The 20,035-nt window shown below is 36.7% G+C and overlaps 1 protein-coding gene across 1 annotated transcript in view; it reads left to right on the top strand.

Moving 5' to 3' along the window:
- The window catches only part of SKAP2 (src kinase associated phosphoprotein 2), a 169,456-nt gene that overhangs the window by 128,381 nt on the left and 21,040 nt on the right, over positions 1 to 20,035 (top strand). Inside the window, exon 10 of the mRNA XM_046670360.1 lies at positions 19,487 to 19,564. Coding sequence (XP_046526316.1) covers positions 19,487 to 19,564 — 78 coding nt within the window. The remainder of the gene's footprint in view (positions 1 to 19,486; positions 19,565 to 20,035) is intronic.

Below are 20,035 nucleotides of genomic sequence, written 5' to 3'. Positions count from 1 at the left end.
ACTAAAATGCCCTGGAAGATTCTGTGTATTTATTGGGCACAGTACAGTATTTTTGTAAGTATAGAATGGTACAATACTAAACACAGTACAGTATTATGATATAATACTAACCTCAGTGTTATAATATCATATTCTCTACCATTCTGACCATTAAAACTTTTATCAAGAATGTCTCTTCTGATGCTAGGAGACAATATATATAAAAGAATTCAAAACCTCCTTTATAAACTGATTAATAATTTTTTACTTAATGGGGTAAATATTTTCAAGAAATACAGAATTCAGAAGTTTCTCGAGTCATATCTTTCTGCTGCTCCAAAATGTTGAATGGCTCTCCATTGCCCATATGATAAATCGCATCTTCCCAGAAAGGCCTCTTTTGCCCATCCCAGCATGAAGTGACCTCTGCTTCTTTGAACTTCCATAGCGCCATTCATTTGAAAATTAATCACATGCAACTTTGTGACATTTTTTATGTTATCTACTGTTCTATAAATCTTATATTAATATTTTACTTTTCATGTGATTATTCAGAAAACAAGCAAATGAATGGATCTTTGTAACTTTTCTTTATTATAAGCTCCTCAAGAGCAGGGATCCAACTTTCTATTTCTTGGCATCCCCCAGTGTACTTAGGCAAGTGCCTTCCTGATAAGAAGTCAATAAATAATACCTGAATAATGTAGTCTTTGGTTAGAAGGGCCCTTTAGTTAAAATAAGAGAAACCCTTCCTCTCTACGATGATTCTTTTCCTGATAACACCAATTACTGCAGGATCCTTAGAGAACGATTATAGTAAACAGTATATTATCAGTGGTATATTGAAGTGCGGCTCTCCCAAAACCGCATTAAAATCTAACATTGCTGTTGCAGTGAGCATGGCCTCAACTAAATAAACTTGTGAAATGTAATACATTGAGTGATGAAAAGCTCTAACATCATCAATCTTTCGTACCATTAAAGATAGATCATCTACTGTGAGCAACAAGACCAACTTGAGTTACCAGTTCCCTATGGTAGGTTAGTCATCTCAAGCGAGACATTTCCCAGGAAATGACATTCTCCTTTGCTTCCATTCATTAAAGACCACAAGTAAAGTAGGTAGAGAGAGCACAGGATCCTAACTATGATTTTTAAAAGCTGACATCTGCAAGGACAAAAATCAGAGGACTTAATGTAACTAGTAAGAAAATGAGGAGCTTCATATTTAAAAGTAAACTTGGATGTGGAAAGTTACAGAAGCAGCTTAAAGGACGGTGAAACAAACGTTAAGATTCAATGATAAGACAGATGCTTGGGGAAAGTGCTTAAAAATTATCTTTCAACCACTACTTTGATTCAGTGGGTATGGAGGAGTCATTGGAGGGTCTAGAAAAGAGAAGGCTGTGGTCAAGATTCAATTTGCTCATTCTTAGTACCAGCTGTGGCTTCCATTAAGCCTTGTTTCCCTTCTCCACTCCACACCCTTTCCTTCAATTAAGTAAGCTCCTTTCCTCAGCCCACTGTTTACATGTCCTGCTCCTGATTTCACATTGCCTGTTACAGTCTCTCATCCACCAGATAACCTCATTTCACTTCCCTAGTCAGCCTATGTTTTCTTTCAAAAATTACCTTACATCTCAGTTCTTCCTGGAAACCTAGCTTGATTAGGTGGGTCAAGGTGAAGGTCGTCTATATCCATAATAAAATATAATCTCTCCCTGTATTGCTTGAGAGGTAACTGTAAAAGACAGTAACCCCAAAACATGTAGATATATGTGTCTAGACACTTTAAAATATGAGTTTTGATCCTAGTCGTTTATTTAATATTTCCTAAGACCCCAGCATTAATTTAAAGGTATTCTGAAGCAAACATTTAAAATTCTAGTAAATGAACTGAAAAAGAAGAAAATGAAACATATGACGATATCAGAAAATAAAAAAGAAAAAACCCAACTTTTATGTAAGCAATTTAATTATTCATTATTCATGCAATAAATTATTATCAATTATTCATGCAACAAATATTTATTAGGCAGCTATTTTATGTCAGACACTGTGCTAAGCACCAGGGATGCAGTGTTGACCAATATAACTCAGATTTTGTTAAATAGGAATATAAAATATAACAACTGCTCAATAGCAAGTAGTTTTGAAAAAGTAGTCAGAGACTGATAAGAGATCAAAGCTGAGTCTATGCCAGTAGGTGAGATATCTGAGGGGACCTATTCATTCAGAGCTGCTCATGCTCAATGAGCAAAATGTGGTTCTGAACACCAGCTAAAGAGCATTCTGAAGATGCAAGTAAAATGATTAAGGTCAGAGAGTTTATTAAAGGAAAACCTTTCTAAAAAATGTTTAGATGGAGTAACTGTTGGTATATTTGAAAGAAGCCAGATTATAGCACATTCATGTCGTAGGGAAAGAGGGGAATTTATATTCATGAAAGGACTTAAGAAAGAGTTAACAAGAAAGAAAAAGTTCTAAAAACAACCACCAAGTCCCCTCAACATATAAACCTATTTTTTTTGGTCCCAACAACCAAAAAAAAAAAGAAAACCCAGACTTTCCAAAGGAAGTGGTGGAAGAAACCCCATTGCTTGAGACATTAAAAACCAGATGGTCCAAAGCCCCAGAAAATATTCATGCGGGATCAATCCTTCACTGGGTGAAAGCAAAGGGACCAGACTAGTGCAATTTGTGTTTTGAATCTATAGCTTAGAAATGTTGCAGAAATAAAGAGTTACATTTCCTTGGACTTCTCCTTAATTTCTTAGCTCTCCTCTGTGCTCTGACAGCGTTCTGTGTTGCCTTCTGTTAGAGCCAGCCACACAGGGATTGCCTGTTTACTTGGGTGTCTTTTCTGCTAGCTCCAAGTATTTCAAGCTTATCAGGTTTTCTCCCTGCCCCTACGGGGGTGCTGTGTGCCCTGGGTTCTGGAAATGCATCTGCACAATAGTTTTGCATTTGCTTCTGCTAGAGCCCCAGGAGTTTCACAATTTTCATGTTAAATGTCTTCATTTGGGAATACCACACTTGAGGAGAGTATAAATTTGGATCTCACATTGTACAGGCTTGGAGTTTTGATTTCTCACAGGAAAGCCTTTCCCTCCCACTCTGACTACCACTTTCCAGAGCCCTGCAAAGACAAAAAACTTCCTTGTGGCTTCCCTGGGCAGGTCAGGGTCTTAGTTCCAGCTCTCTCCTTCTCATGGACTCAAGGCCATGTCCTGTATCATGGAGATGTTAAAACTCCAGCTTCAACCCCACCCTGCAAGTATTCCCCTTTGAGCCAGTAGGAAGAGAGGTCTGTTTCAGCTTGGTTGACCATATAGCTAGAGGTTGACTTCCTAGTCATAGCTAATCAATTATTGCAAAAACACTACAGTAGAGACTTAGCTTAATTATAAGTGCTTCATTTATAAGCTTTAATTCAAGGCAAATAAAGAAAAATTTGAGTATATATTATAGGCAAGGCTCTATGCTGGGTGTCTACTGTCCTGTCTCCTGAGTATTAATGGGCTTTATACTCTTAATATTAATTTCTTCTTGCCAAGAAGAAACTTTTGTTGAATTTATGAAGGAAGAGATTTTAAATGTCTGCTAAATTTATGAAGTAAATGATCCCAAATGGCTGCTTATTACTATTTAGGGAAATAATGACATTCGTATATACAAAGAATTACTCAAAAGTTGTATCAAGGTAGAGATCTATCAGATCCAAATGTATACTTTAGTTTTATAAGCTAATAATAATACATATTTCCATTTAAGGTCGTGCCAAATGAGGTTAATGTTACATGAGAACATATCTTAAAAATGGGGTTGGCATTCTAATCAAGTGAAGTCCTCCTAATTTAAATAACTTATTTTATTCCCTATGCCGATCTATCATTTTCTCTCCCAGAAAGTCAAATCAGTTTTTGCACTATTGATTTGCAAAACTTACATGACATAAACATTGTGTGACAGAAGTTGTTCGTTATTAAGAGAGAGAATATCATTTCAAAGAAACTTGTCATCTGGAAATAGAGAAAATCACACAAAGTAATTTTATTTGTATCATGGCTTTTTCACTGTTGGCTACATTTGTGACAGCTGATTTCATATTAAATATTAACAGTATTTTGTTTATGCTTGACTCTACTACAGTAGGATGTAGATTTTACTCAGAACCTTCCTGGTTAGAAGATGTATCATTCCAGTTAAAGGATACACTTGTGGGCCAGTTATGAAGAACACAGATACTATGTATCTAAGAAAACTGGGCTACCAGTTTGATGTCAAAATTTTGAAGTTTTGCTTTATCCTTGAATTTTAGAAAGTTATTGTTTGGGACACCAAAGGTGGTAAGACACTGGGAATTTCATTTGGTTCAAACAAATAGAAACAGCTGTTAGCAACAGATACGGTTTTTAGGAAATCATGGATATTAATATAAATTGTATGGTTATAACGAAGGAGCTATGGAAACAGTTAATTTGTTGCTGGAAAGAGTGATTGATGGACTTTTGATATGGGAACCAAATTAGAGTTTATATTTCTCATTTTCAAGAAGACAAATACAGTAAAAAACATGGATATGTTTTGAGTTTCTTGCAGTGGTATATAACAAATCTTATTTGTAAATTTTTTTGTGTAATTTTGGTGACATTTACTTTAAAAAAGCCCAGCTGAATTGTGTTGAATCTTTTTGGTTTGTGAAGTGTGTCTGTGATTTGTTTTGTTTTGATATTACTTTTCAATATATGAAAATACCCATGAGACAGGCTCCTGCTGAATTTTTGGTCACTATGTCGTCAGTGCTATGAGTACACATTGTCAGTTGTTTAAACATTGTTGAATCCACTGTGGGCTGGCAAGAAGCATCTGGGAGCCAGACTTTTCCTGTGGACACATGCCAAGTAGTGTATTGTATTTCCTCACTAAAGCGAACTATATTGAGATAATTTTTCTTCTTGAGTTTTTTTAATCCAGAAATTATTTTCCAAAACTAAGTCAGGATCATATAATAAAATTATTTATAACTACATGAATTCCATAATAGCTGGTTGAGAATTACTTTTATTTAGCTAGAGTAGGTATAAATAAGTCATGCAATTAAACTACATTCAGAGAGTTAACGTTATTCTCCTGATTGGACTGTTCAGAAAAGTTCTTACATCATTTAATGTATTCTCTTTTAGATTTACTCTAAGGAAGGACAATAAACATTGAATGACCCTTTAATTAAGTACTATAGTGGACATGCCATTACATTTATATGTTTGATTGCATTATTTAATTAGATGGAAATAAGACCTAAATGGCATTTTAATATGCACAATTAGAGCATAACATTAATTTTAACTAAAAATGCCAGGAAAAGTTTGTAAGGTGTCATATTTAACTTTAAAAAAAAATCTGAACAGTTGGGCTTTGGGGATGAGAAAACAAGAATACTGTGCCATACTGGAAAATAGGTTAGGGAGGCGTTTCGGAGCACTGACACTACCTAGAGTCTAGGCCCTTAGGTGGCAGGGATTTGTCATGGATATGGTTACTCCATCTGCCACCCCGGGACACTGTTGGGTGAGACCTTTAAAAAGTAGGATCTGGTTTGCCCGCCATGTACATTAAAAGTACCCTGGCTCTTTCACATGAGAGCAGACATTTTGTTTACGTTGGCCTTATTTCTGGAATCCAAGTAAGAGACACTTTGCAAATGAGAGTTCAACTTATCCCTTTAGGGGGCCCAAACTGAGTAAGTGTGTTGTTTTTTAAGCTCAGATTTTTATTCTTACGTACTATGAAGAACATCAAATACTATTTTGTGGGAATGAGCACCAAGATCTCCATCAGATGAGCTTTGGGTGCCTAACCTCTCCTTCTTCCCTCTGGAGTTCTGCCTTGCTTCTTTTGGCAACTCCTTTCTATGGAAATACCCTAGTTCTAGAAGATCTTTCAGTTTCTAGGCACTGTAACATATTTTATCATAAATTTGTCTGTATGTCAAAAAAATACCTCTTATAATTGAAAATGCCTTAAAAACATAATTCTGAAAGTCTGTGCACAGCCCCTCGTAGGTACAGGGAAATTTGTATGTCGAGAGTGCCTTTCTTTTGTGTTATGTAAAGTGCTTTAATTTGCTGCATTTTTCATGTCTTACCGCAGTCAGATCTGGTGAGGAACTATAGCGATCTTATTCAGGATTAATCAATCTTCTCGGCTCCCGGCTAGGACGGAAGCTGCTCTGGGTTCTGCTTGCTTCAGGGCTTGGCCTCACTCTGTTTTTTCATCATATTCAGTGTCTGAGAGCGAGGTGATGGGAGATGATTTTTCCATTTGCAAGCTGCCTCCCAACTGAAAGAAAAATGGAGGGGGCAAATGCCAAGCTCTTCACTTTCTGTGGCCATTACTGACATGACTCTTCTCCTGTTTTTCAGCAAGGTATACTATTTTTCAAGGGAGCTATTTTTTTTTTTTTTAGACTGTCATAGTTAGCCATGTTATTTTGTCATTGAGGAGTGTTAAAAATAAGAATATATGTCAATATGACATCATGAATATTAACTCTCTCGTAAGTTGCATGTTATGGCAATAGGTAAAACTGCTGTCTAATTAATTAACAAATACAGGAACAAGTGATCTAGGCAAGACCTTACATCAAAAGGGAAGAAAGAGCATAGTGCTTCAGAGCTTGGGCTCTGGAGGGAGACACCTGGGTTCAAATCCTGACACTACTTCTTTATAGCTGTGTTATGCTGAGCACATTACTGACGTTTCTTTGCCTCCATTTCATCAGTAAAATGGGAATAACAGCAATCCCTTCTTCATAGGGTTTTGAGGATTGAATGAGATTTATGTGTACAGTGGCTAGCATGGTGCTTGGTACATAGTAAATCCTCAGATTATTATTTATAATCACTGTTTTATATAAATCTATGTACTGTGCATTTTGTTGATCACTTTACCACATTTTATCCTTGCAATAGTTCTCTAAAGTAGATTTTATATTTCTGTTTTCCAGATTTGAAAATTGAGGTTCAGAGAGTTTAATTAGCTTGTCTAAGCTTGTACAGCTAGTAAAAGAAGGGATTATAGGAACTTCTGGAATATGAATTTTACTTGCATTTCTATAGTTCCATTGTATCTTTTGGGATTAATATGGGATTAATTTCTGCTTTACTAATTCCATTGTAATTAATTTTACATTAGTATTATTTTTAGTGAGATAGACCTATATTTTGAAGCTTAAAAGGCACATGATATTTGAAGATAGTGTTCTAATTAGCTTACATTCAAATAAGCACAGAACACAAACCATTGGAACCTTATGTAAAAGAAAGCCTCAGAAGATGTGGCTCTAGATTGGTCTTTCTCAGATTTTGCCCCAGGACCAGGAGCATGGGCCGGGAACTTGTTAGAAATGCATATTCTCGGGCCCACTCCAAATCTGCTGAGTCAGAAACTCTACGAGTTGAGTGGAGCCCAGCAATCTGAGGTTTAACAAGTCCTCCAGGTGATTCTGAGGCCTGCTAAAGTTTGAAAAGCACTACTCTCGGTAAACAGCACGTCATGGTGATATGCTAAGGATATTGATGTAGCTCATAATATCTAGTCCCAAACTGAAAGTTATATATTGCAGAGGGAGCATGTGGTAGTAATGGAAAAATACAAGTGGGGCTGTTATGTGATAATTGCCCTATAAATATTATTAAATATTCAATACTGTGTGCTCGATCCCTTCCATGCCTTGGCTTCTAAGCAGGTGGTAGCTATTACTTTCAGGCACAGCCAGTTTCAGGCACAGGCACAACAAAGGACTGAGGACCAAGAGTGACTCTCTCCCCACACTCAGCGTATGTCTGGGACACACAGAGCCAGGGCTCAGGAGGGGTTAGATTTTTTAGTATTTAGCAACTAGAAATTTTCAACTAAGAGGAACTGAGACTAAGAATATGGAGAGGGAGGAAAAGCAATAAAGTCATTACCATTGTATCTTTTCATTTCTTCAGATGTAGATTAAACGTGGAAGTAGCATATTAAAAAATGGGTGAGGCTGATGGACATATTAAGTAAATAGGGAAACTGCTGCTATATCCAGATTTAATTGTGGAAAAAATTAGACAAGGACAGTTGTCATCTTAGAATCCATCAAAGCCAATGAGAAAAACACTGGCCATCAACTAAATGTATTTGCCTGCACTTTAGGAAGGCAGATTTTGGAAAATTCAGAGAGAGAATAGGCACAAATATATGGTATTAAAGACAAACAAGTATTTTAAAATACCATTTAATCTCAAACGATTCCAATAAGCAAAAAATGGAAAGTAAAATATCTCAGTGTTCTCATGCTAGAATCTATCCAATGAATGCAACTTTTAAAAGAAAGGACATATATTAACCATTGAAATGGCCAAATAACCACAGAAAATATGAAAATAACTGAAATTTGTAAATTATGCTAAGTACAACAAAAGGTGTACAGTTGCTATGTGTTTTTGAAATTTATTAGGGACAGTAATTTAAAGAGAACAATTCAGTTTCTATTCTACTTGCTCCTCTTTTGTCAAGAATTATCCTCCAACTGGTAAGATTGGTAAGAGGTAACAGAGGCCCAGAATGGGTAAAGAGATCTAATAGAATGCCTAGCCAATCAAAATCTTTTTAGTTTTTATTCAACAAGTGTTCGTGGAAAACATTTTTTCTTCCAGCCCCTGTCTTAGGCTGTGGTAATATAAATATACCCTTGGGGAGTTCACACTTGGAGGAAGTAGACTAGTAGACAGATGTTTATAGTACTTGGAGAGGATACTGTATGTTTTGAGTACTCTGATAATGGAGGCCCGTACCAAGGCTGTGAGAGCACAAAGGGGAGAGTGGCCAGTTGCCTGGAGGGGTTTGGGAAAAGCATCCTAAATTGGGGGCCATTTGAGCCATGTCTTAAAGATGAGTAGGAATTAAGTTTGTCTTCTGTTCCAGACATACAAGACAACTTGTGAATGAAATCTTTCAACTACTGTCACTGATTTTGAGGGAAACATGCAGGATGAGAGATGTTAGAAGATTGAGGTCTAGCGTTTAAATTGTAAACTCCTCAAAAAGAGAAGAAAGTTGTAGTATCTTAGGCTAGGTTCCCTGGAACAGACTGTGAGACAGTTGTATGTGGGTTTATTGGTGTGATCTTGGGAGCTACCTCCGTATGAAAATGAAGAAGGCAGATTGGGCAGGAGAAGTTGACTCACAATGCAGCTGTGACTGAGGCCTCAGCTGAACTTTTGAGGAGCTCTGGGGCTGGGATGACTCTTCAAGGTTGTGCCAAATTGAGGCCAAGGAGCCTGTCTTTATATCCCCCGCATTGGCTAATCTTTGGCTCCAGGCTGTCCTCTAGGAGAAGTGTAACCTTGAGTGAGGCAATTCCCCTGCAGCTGATGGCAAGTCCTAGTGAGGGACACAGCTGTGAGCCAGCAGCACTCTGAGTCCCAGCAGTTGGAGGCTGGTTGTGTTGGCCCAGGGCATTCTGGGAGGAACACTACATTATCCACTGCAGGTGCATTCTGCAAATTCTAGACAGTTTAGGGACTTTGAAGTGGACTCCAAAGAAGCTACTAAATTAAGGTATCAAAGAGAATCTTTTATCCTATCTGGAAGATGAAATAATGATTACTATAACCCAACATGGGCTCAAGGAAATGACAGACATATAACTGGACTTCAGTGAGGCATTTGGCCCAGGATTCTCCTGGAATCTTTAGAGATATAAAGAGCCCTGGATAACTGACTGTACAGCTGTGCCCAAAGGGTGTTGATTAATTGCTTTTGTGAATGCCTTAGAGTTTAATTCTCAATACTGTCACAGCGCCATATTCATCAATGCCTTGGATGAAGGTATACAGGCTATGTGCCCAATAGACCAAAATCATCAAACCTAACAAGATGAAGTATGATAGGATATCACACTTGCTCCAAGAATCTAGTTGCATGAGTATGAGAAAGGAAATACTTGGCTCTACAGCAAATAGGAAATCATATAGGGATTTTGGCCAACAGCTCAATGAGTCAACAGTGTAATGTGGTTCAATCCTGAGATTGTTTGCTTCAGGAATATAAAATGATTATCAAACAGTGTTCTGGGTTAGCAGGATATCAATTTTTTCAAGATGTGGATCAACAATGTTTAGATATTTAACGAAAACTACCCTAGAAAGTATAGGGCAGCGATTCTCACCCTTTTTGTTCTCAGGAGCCCTTTACAGTCTTAAAAATTATTGAGGACCCCAAAAAGCTTTTGTTTATGTGGGTTATACCTCTCAATTTTACTGTATTAGAAATTAAAACTGAAAAATATTTTAAAATGTTTATTAATGAATTAAAAAGTCACAATAATAAACACATTACATGGGAGCACAAATTATGTATTTTTAGGAAAAATAGCTACATTTTCCAAAAATATCAGTGAGAAGAATGGCATGGTTTACATTTTTGCAGGTCTCTTGAATATCTGTCTTGATAAAAGACATTTAGACTCTCATATCTGTTTCTGCATTCACCTTGCTGTGGTATGTTTTAGTTTAAGTACAGTCAGCATATGAAGAAAATCCAGCTTCATACAGATATGTAGTAAGAAAGAGAAGTATTTTAATAGTCCTTGCACATAATGGTACATATTGTTCTTTGATACTGTACCCAAACTTGACAAGTGGTGGTTAAAGGTTAGTTGCAATATGAAATCCAAAACCTTATCAATGAACTTTTCGTATTCTGTAACATTAAAATTTATGGGTCCGTCTCGTACTTTGAATGGATCTTTTACCCATGCATGCTTTTGTAACATCATGCGTTGGTCAGTTGGAAAATATTGGTTTACATTATGCAGAACTTCCAAATATTGACATAATTATGATACAACTAAAAAAACATTCATTAATATCACCACCAATCTCATTAGAAAAATCTTTAAATACTGGAGAGCTGTCAAGCTCACAGTGGCAGATATGTTTCTAAAATTCCAATTTTTGCTTGAAAGCTTAAATTTTATCATTGGCAGTAAATGTCACTTATTTTCTTTGAAATAACAAGCTCAGTTAGTTCATTTCTGAGAAAATGTCTGCCACATTCCCAAGTCTGAGTAGCCAGAGTTTGTCTGTCAGTCATTCTTTCAAGCGAGAATGGTGTACCATGAAAACGGTTGCTGGTTCGCCTGGCCACTCAGTCTCTTGCACGTCTGGAGATGCAGCAGCAGTGCTTATGCGTTCTTCTGATTTTGTCACACAGAGTATTAAAAAGACATGTACTCAAGGTTGATATTGAATGAAAATAATTTTTACTGCTTCATCAAGGACAATCTTAGGTGAGAGTGGCTTGTTTGTTTTTAATGCCAGTGCAAGGCAGTGTGGAACACAGTGACGGTTGGGTGCCGCTGAGTTGATTTATGCTGAGGTGTCAGCAGTTTACCCATCGTTGCCTTGCAGCATCAGTGTAAATGTTAACACAATGAAAAAGGCAAATATCTTAATTTTATTATGAAAATGGTTCTGACCTCATAGACCTTCCACCTCCTGAAAGGGTCTTGGAAACCACTGCTGGTGCAAGGGATGTGGAACCAATAAGTCTAATGGGTGATGGTTCCTCTTATGGTCCTGTGCTTTTTTTTTCTTGGATTCTTGAAAATGAGGTCAAGGTACACTGCACGTGGAGAGGAAGAGTGTATTTGCATAAGCAAACAGAGGAAACAGAGCCCAGCCTGTAACAAATGAGTTCTGAATCTGTATATCTGCTTTCTTCCTAAGATTCTAGAAGACAGTTGTAGATCCTTAGAAAACAGCCATGTTACAATTAGCTGATCTTAACACCAACTTGTTTATCATTAGATAGTATTTTTTTACAGAATAAAATTTAAAACAAACCAAACTCTAGGTTGAGATGAATATTTTACTTTCTACAAAGGGATTCAAAACAGTTTATAATGAAATACATATACATTTGGATAAGAAATGTATGAGGATAATGAAATACATATATATTTGGGTATTTTTATTAAAAATGAGAATAAAGAGGGGCTGGCCCCGTGGCTGAGTGGTTGGGTTCGCGCGCTCCACTGCGGGCGGCCCAGTGTTTCGTTGGTTTGAGTCCTGGGCGCAGACGTGGCACTGCTCATCGGGCCACGCTGAGGCGGCGTCCCACGTGCTACAACTAGAAGGACCCACAACAAAGAATATACAGCTGTGTACTGGGGGGCTTTGTGGAGAAAAAGGAAAAAAATAAAATCTTTAAAAAAAAAAAATGAGAATAAAGAGACTAACCTGGTGGCATAGAGGTCAAGTTCGCACTCTCCACTTCTGTGACCTGGGATTTGCGTGTTCGGATCCCGGGCGTGGACCTGCACATGGGTCATCAAGTCGTGCTGCAGTGGCATCCCACGTACAAAAGAGAGGAAGATTGGCACAGATATTAGCTCAGCAACAATCTTCCTCAAGCAAAAAAAAAAAAAGAAGAAGAAGAAAGAAAAAGTAGAAACTGAATAAAAGTGGTCTAGAAGGAGATGTTAATGGTATTAGTGGTTATAGATAGGTATTGGATGAGTTAAAAAATTTTTTTCTTTTTTGCTTATCTCTGTTTTCTGACTTCCAGCAATAAACAGATATTGCTTTTGTAACAACAATAACAAAAAAGGTTAATATAAATTAAAAAAAAGAACTTATATGTAGTAAGCTATAATTGTACCAAAAATCTAGAGCCAGATAGAGGTTACTATAACTGAGAAATAATTTAGTTTGGACCTTCTTGAGTTAAAAGAATTTTAATATTGCAGAATTTATTATAAATTTTAATTAAAAAGCTAAGAATTTGAGCTTGATAGAACAGTTAGAAGAATTTTATATTATTGCATGTAGTGGATATAATACACTGGGACAAGAAGAAGCCGCATTTCATAACTTCCCCACGTCTGGCACTCTTTAGGAGTGGATCGTTTTCTGACTTAGTTGCATCTGACTGACGGAATCTGGCCTATTAAAACCTTATTTTTAACTTATGTGCTTTCTTTACCTGTGATAGTTGCCTGTAAATGACCAAGTCTATATAAGACTGCCCCTGAAGAGAGAAGTACCTCGAGAGCAGCAGGAGGTATTTTCAGAAATGTCTGCAGTGCATGTTGCACAGAAGGCAGTGCAGGGAGAGAAGAGCGGGTGCAGGTTGCATGACCTTGGTCCAGTCATTTAGCAGCCCCTGTCTGGTTCCCCTTTAACGAAAGAAGGAAGTTGCACTAGATTATATCTAAGGTTTCTTTCCCTTCTAAGCTTTTCCCCTGATTCTGTCAAATGAGATCCTTGTTTGAATTTGAGTTTTTTCCCAGCATCTTAACCATGATGTTAAAAGTTTGTCTGTGAAAAATTATTTTTTTTGCATTTTAGGATTTGTGTTTAAATCATTAATTTTAGTATCATAGTACAGAAATTTATTGTCATCTAATGGCCTTTCTTTTTGCTTTTTAAGTGCAATGATAAACTTTTCCTATCAAACCCTATTATAAGAACAAAATGTCAAGGTTGAAAATTAAATTGTGTGATTGAACAACTTATTTTGTTGCTTATTTTGTTGACTTTTATATGATATTAACCTTCTTGGTTGCTAAATTAATAAATGGTTGCAAAACACCTAGCTCTTAAGGTAATGAACTTGATGCAGCATGCTAATTGTGTATTTTTTTCCTTGAGAAATCTGATTATCTCATCGTCCTCCCTAAACCCTGTTCAAAGTGCGATGGGATAGACATTATTCTTTCTACATTACGGAGCTGCCACTGAGAATTAGGAATAGTGTCAAGGTTACATGAGTAACTAGAGTTTTAACCAGAGGCCCCAGTTTGCCTAGTTTCCAGGAGAGTAAACATGACTGTAAATATGCCATTTCAGTCATTTTTATCTTTCTGTTCATTTTGAAGTTCGTATAATACTAAAAGGCACGTGCTTCTATCTTTATAAAAATATATCTTTTATTGCTGTAAAATGTATGTCATTCTATTAAATAGGTAGAACAATTCTTCAGAAGCATAATTTTTAAGTTACCAGTAATGCAGGATTTATAGGCCCTTAAGGAGCTCACTTTCTTCATTGTCATAATTTTGAATCCTCTTGCCCATGTCCCTTTGACTCTACTCTTCCACGTTTCTAACCTTTCCACCAGCTTTGCAGCTTGGCCTAGGTCTTGAGAGAGAAGAGGGGGTGAGGTGCCGTATGTGTAAATCCTTCCTGCATTTCTCCGTCTTTTACGTCGTACTGCTAGGACTGGCCAGAGGTGTCTTTGGTTCCCCATCCTGTCTGTTCCATCTTCTCTCACTTGGGTGTCTTGCTTGCAACACCCTGGAGCCTGAACTCTTGATGAAATGTGCAGGATAGCCTGGTGCTCTGAAATGTAGGTGAATTTCTTTCAGATCTGTGTGTGTAAAAAGACTCAGCTTTACCATCTACATTTAAACATGTTTTCCTGGTTGAAATTAAGTTACGAAGTATCAAATAGTGTGTGCTGGCTGTGGGGGCAGTTGAGTGTGCCGAACTTCAGAGGTGGGGAAGGAGCCCTGGGAGAAGAGAAGGAGAAGAGGCGTGTTTTGAGCATCCCAACTTGACATTCTGTTTCTAAAAAGATTGCTTAAACTAAGATGTACTTCAAATACAATGCTGCGGTAGGATAAAACCTACCCATTTCTGGTGAAAATGTTCTCCAAATCCACAAACAGGCAGTATTCAAATGAAATTTTAGAAAACAATCCATCTATAAACTGAAGGTTTTAATGAAAATCGAGGAAGTGGCATTATGGCTGAGAGCTGGGGCGTTAGAGGCACATGAGAAAGTTTCAGTCGCAGCTCTTGTTCTGACTGGGTGTGTGAACATGGACAAGTTATTCAAGCTCGGTAAATTTCATTTTTGCATCCATAAAACGATGATAAAAGTAGCTATTACCACCCTGTAGAATTGTGAGGATTTGATTATATAATGGATATAAATGCATATGGTATGAACGTTTGAGCAATAAGTAGTAACTTTTCTTGAGACAAATATATAGTCACATAATCAAATGAAGCCTAGACTCATGGAGATCTAAACCCGCTTTATTTCAGAGCATAACTCTTGATTCTGTGATCTTGTGTTTTAAAATACATTGTAATTCAGTAGATCCATTTCCTGAAAGTGTTTAGTGAGAAAGGTAATCATTGCGTGAATCAAAGGTTTTCTTATGTTGTGTTCCCCTTCTCCCTGGAAGACATGAGAAAATCAGCCTGCAGCTCTGATGTGAACATCACACGCCCTATTTTGGTGCTAACAAATTGTCTTTAGCCTTTTTAAGCAATATCAGCTACATGTGTCATTTGCTTATCACTTTTCTTTTTTGGTTATTTATCCTTAAAAAAAGAACGTTAGTAAGCCAGAAATAGGCTTTTTCTAAAAACTGCATAGCTAGACAAATTTGTGATCCTTATTAGGGTAATAATCCATCTGTTATGGAACTGGATCAATTTGTAAATTAAATTGATTACTCTAGCAGGGAAAAAAGATCTTGCCTTTTCCCACAGTAAGCATTTCCTCAAGTGATAGTCATCCTAAAAGATTTGGGAAGTCTCAGTTCTCTGCTATTCTTCTTCTCTTTGCTCAACCTAGAAAGAGCGCTAAATATCTGTTAAAAAGAAGAGTGAGAGTGGAGTGGAAGCTTTTGGATTCTACAGGGTCTGCTTGCTCCTGGAAGTTTCGTATTTTTGACAGAGTTTAATGTTAAAACATTTTCATGACTACCAGAACGTTTCTAATACTCATTGGTTAGTTTAGTAAATGTATAACTATGTTTGAATTATCTTCTGCAATTAGTTCACTTTACTGTTTTCATCTTGTCTAATCAAAAAAATCTCCTGATGATTCTCTAACAATGTGTGATTGGAATAACAACTTCACATGTTGAAGAATTTTGTGCTGCAGCTGAGAGGCATGTAAATACAAGCTGCTTATTTGCAAGAAGCTTCCAGATTTGCAATATGATTGCTATGGAAACCACATAATGAAAACCTTATAACCATCTGTGTGGTTTGATGGATTTTACTGCATAGCTGAGCTGTTTTTGTTTACTGTTATTAAAATGTTGAATGGAATATATTAACCCACAAACATTGACTATTTGAGGTATTAATTAGTATCGTATAATGACATTGTGCCTCAACACCAAAATAAAATATGTTTAATAATAAACCTAAAAAAAACAACGTGTGTATGTTTCTAATATATTGTGAAGGTGATTGTTGCCTGGAATTTCGATCACTTATCCTTATATATTTTTTGAGTGGTGTGGGGAGGTCTGCTCTTTTAATAAATGAATATAGTAGGATTTATTTTCATAATTTTTGAATCCATTTGACCACTCAGTATTTATTGAACATCTCTGTACCAGATTCTATTCAAGATTTAGTCTGAATTTTTTTCCCCTAAGATTAAAAAGAAAAAGCACACCAAATTTGATTTTGTTGTCTTTTATGTGGAAGCTGTTCGTATTGTTAGCCTGAGATAAAATGAGTTGTTTGAATATTGTTAAGAAAAATTGATGAATGAAACACATCATTTTTTACCTAAAAATATCAGTACTAGATTTGAAATGGAGAAAGGAAGTGTTTTTAATGAGTATCTCATCAGCTAAAATACTGCTTATTAAGCATCTCACGTAGATTTCAATTCGGATGCTTCATAGTAAATATTGATACTTAAGTAAATATTCTTAATAATATTATTCTGGTAATTTAAGAATATGTTGTACACATTATAGACACTTAAATTTTAATAAAATAAGAATAAATTCATAGTAATAAATTCTCCTAAATTTATTGTTAACTTTACCAAGAACAGAGTTTTCCCATCTAATTATGTAATTAGTTTTTGTGGTACCTGGACACGGACTTTGTGAGTCTAAATCGCATAGTCTCTTCTTAAGAGCCAAGAACAGTGCTTCCTATGTTGATGTGGTTATGGCTTTTGACTTGAGGACAAGTGCCCTTAACTATTTTTTAATTTACTCCTTACTGTTGAATTTGTGACCAAATGGGAAAAGAGGGAGGGCTGGGGAAAGAGAGTGTGAAAGAAAGGCAAGCTTTCTCCTTCACCTTTTAAAAAATTAGCTATCTGTAAAATGAGTAGGTTGGATTAAATGACTGTAAATGTCCCTAATACCTTTAAAATTTGTATGAAAACACCCTATTATCCATTTATGATAAGTGGTCCTTGAGGTTTGGCATAAGTGAGATAACTGTTGTTGAAGAGAAAAGAGATAGGATTTAGTATTAGGCTTTTTATTAGGTTTTCTATATGTTAGTTACTATTTGATTGAACCATATTAAATTGCCAATATTAGCTTCAACTTAATATGTATAAGTACCAAATATTTCCAGCTTTTTCTGATATTGGAGCTTTCATTATTTGTTTGAATTGAGTTTCAAAAATTCAAAACAGTTATATTTGTCTTGTAAGCACAGTAACTCTCAAGCTTGATTTAAATGCTGATTTTTATTCATCACCACTTTAAAATTTGCCTGAGACTTCTAAATTTGTGTCTGTAGTCCTGACCTCTCTACCAAATTCTCCAGTTGGACCCTGGACATTTTCTCTGGGTTACCCCACCAGTATATTAAATCTCTTATGTCAGAAACACAACTCCTTGTGTTCCCTCAGCAAGATAGCTTATCTTGACTATTCTCTTTTTGGTAATGTTCCCATTTCCCAGTTAACTAAGCTTAAAACCTGAGTCATCTTTGGTTGTTCTTTTTTTCCCCTTAGCCCTCCACATCCAGTCAGGCAGAAAGTTTATCAATTCTAGTTCCTTTACCTCTTGTAACCATCTCCTTTCCATTTCCTCTGCCCCTTCAGTTCAGGACTTCCTTCCCCTTTAGCTTGACTCCCAGTGGTCTCTCTCCCCTATGCTCCTCCTGCAGCTGTCTGGGACGATGGGATCCGAAGACCATTCCTCAAGTATAGTTTTAGTCCTGCCCTTACTCTGCTCCCAAATCTTCTGGGGCTCCTATTGCCCACCAAATAAAAGTCTAAAGTCCATCGCAGGATGTTTGTGGCCCAGACTACTAGCATTATCTCCAACCCTGCTCTTCCTCGAGGAGTACCACATTCTTTAGCCAAAATGAATGAACTGTACCTTGTCCTTTTGTTCATGTCTCTCCCTCTGTCTGGAAATTTCCTTCTTCCATCTCTCTTATTCAAATTCTCTCCATCCCTCAGAGCCTTCATGATATTCTGCAGTTGATGGTTTCTCTTCTGCACTCCTTCAATACTTTGTGCCTCACATGTCAGGTTTTATGCCCCTTAACCCATTTTCCTTTAGATCCTGTCTTTGCTCCCCTCCTGAAGGCAGAAGCTCACTGCTATCCTTGCCTCCCTGGTAGAACTTCTCTCTCTTACAGGTAGTTAGTACTCAATGAAGATTTATCGGTTGAATTATTTAATAGTCATAACAGCTATACTTATATATTTTGCATATTTTTCTTTAAAGTTTTGGATTTTCCTTGAAATTATGATTCTTTTTGAACCCAGTTTTCCTTTGGCCTGCCATTTCGTTCGTATGTCCAGCTTTAAATATTTCTAGGTGAGGAAAGTGGTAATGTGATAAATATTTCTTTGATGTAAAAGAATTAAATTGCCTGTTGATTCTGTTTAGAACTCTTCTCAGCTAATCTTATCATATGTCTTCTATAACTTGAGGAAGGAATGTGACAGGAGAGTGGTGTGGAAATGATATACTGAGGCACTGAATATATGCAGGATGGAGAACAGGGGCTTTATAATCACAAACCTAAGTGTGAATAACAAACATGGGAAATTTCTTTACCTTTTTGAGTCTCAATTTACTCATCTGTAAAATGAAGAATTAAAAATTGTTTCCCTGTGAATCTTCACATCTGCTATACTGTATGATGCATAGTAGGTCCTCAGTATGATTTGGGGGGAATTACCTTGATGTGTGAGGATTCTTCTAGTGTCTTCCTGTGAAGAATAAGTGAGAAGACATATGAAGTATCTCGTACTCAAATTACTTATAGGTTAACTGTATTTTTACATCACACATTTTCTCTGCTATACTGATATTTTAGGAACCATGATTTTATCTCTGGTTCTCCTGCCACGGTATAATGTGGTCTATCTGTCTAGTGCTGGGTGTTGTTTTACTGGATTTAAGGGCTTTTCTGGATTTGAGGTTGTTCCAGATGAGTCTCTATAAGCATTGAAAACAAAATATGTGAAGAATTAGTACGTATCTCAAATTTTATCAAGCCAACTGGTAAGGTCGCTATTTGGAAATATGGCTAGAGGTTTATTTGTTCAGTTTTAGATTATTGAAAAAGGAATGTGAATGTTGAGTGGTTTCATTCTTTGAAAAGGAATATTTATGTGTTATAAGCTTTTAGTTTTGCTCTTAAAATGGGATGAGTACTGTATTGTTATCCCTGAGGAAACCCTTCAGTATGCCATTTATGTTGTTTATTTACAGAAGAGGAAGAGGACGGTGCTCTGGCGACATCAGAGGAACAAAGGAAGATGAGTCAAGACAGTCTTCATCCTCCCACAGGTAATGGGTTGTGTAGCTTCCTGGGAAAGCTTTCTTTGGTTTTGTTCACTTTCCTTTTAGTCCCTTTCTTACTGCTCTAAAGACATTTCCACAGCTTCCTGAAGTTGGCTCCTTCGGGCTGGATATCTTATGGCTGATAAGCTGCTTAGTCCCATTTAGGATGCATGAAAACCACTTGAGAAGGATTTATAAAGTAAGCCAATTTATACAAGGTATTCCTTCCTGAATTACTTTGTAATGACTCAATTAGCTTTCATTTCTGCACAAAGGAGATTTAGTTGCATAAATTAGCTTATCATCATTGAGGAAGTGTCACTGCTAAAGGACAGTTTATAGATACAACATGCAGTTGCTGTCAAACCTATAAGAATGTAATATAGACATCTGTGTATACTTTGTGCTTGAGCAGAACAGACTTCTGCCATTCAGAGACTAACAGGGGACAACAAGTTGCCCAGGGGACTGGCAATG

Source organism: Equus quagga, chromosome 8 (assembly GCF_021613505.1).
Source record: "Equus quagga isolate Etosha38 chromosome 8, UCLA_HA_Equagga_1.0, whole genome shotgun sequence".
Lineage (NCBI taxonomy): Eukaryota > Metazoa > Chordata > Mammalia > Perissodactyla > Equidae > Equus > Equus quagga.
The sequence above is the reverse complement of the archived record's forward strand: the minus strand, read 5'-3'. Positions and strand labels throughout refer to the sequence as shown.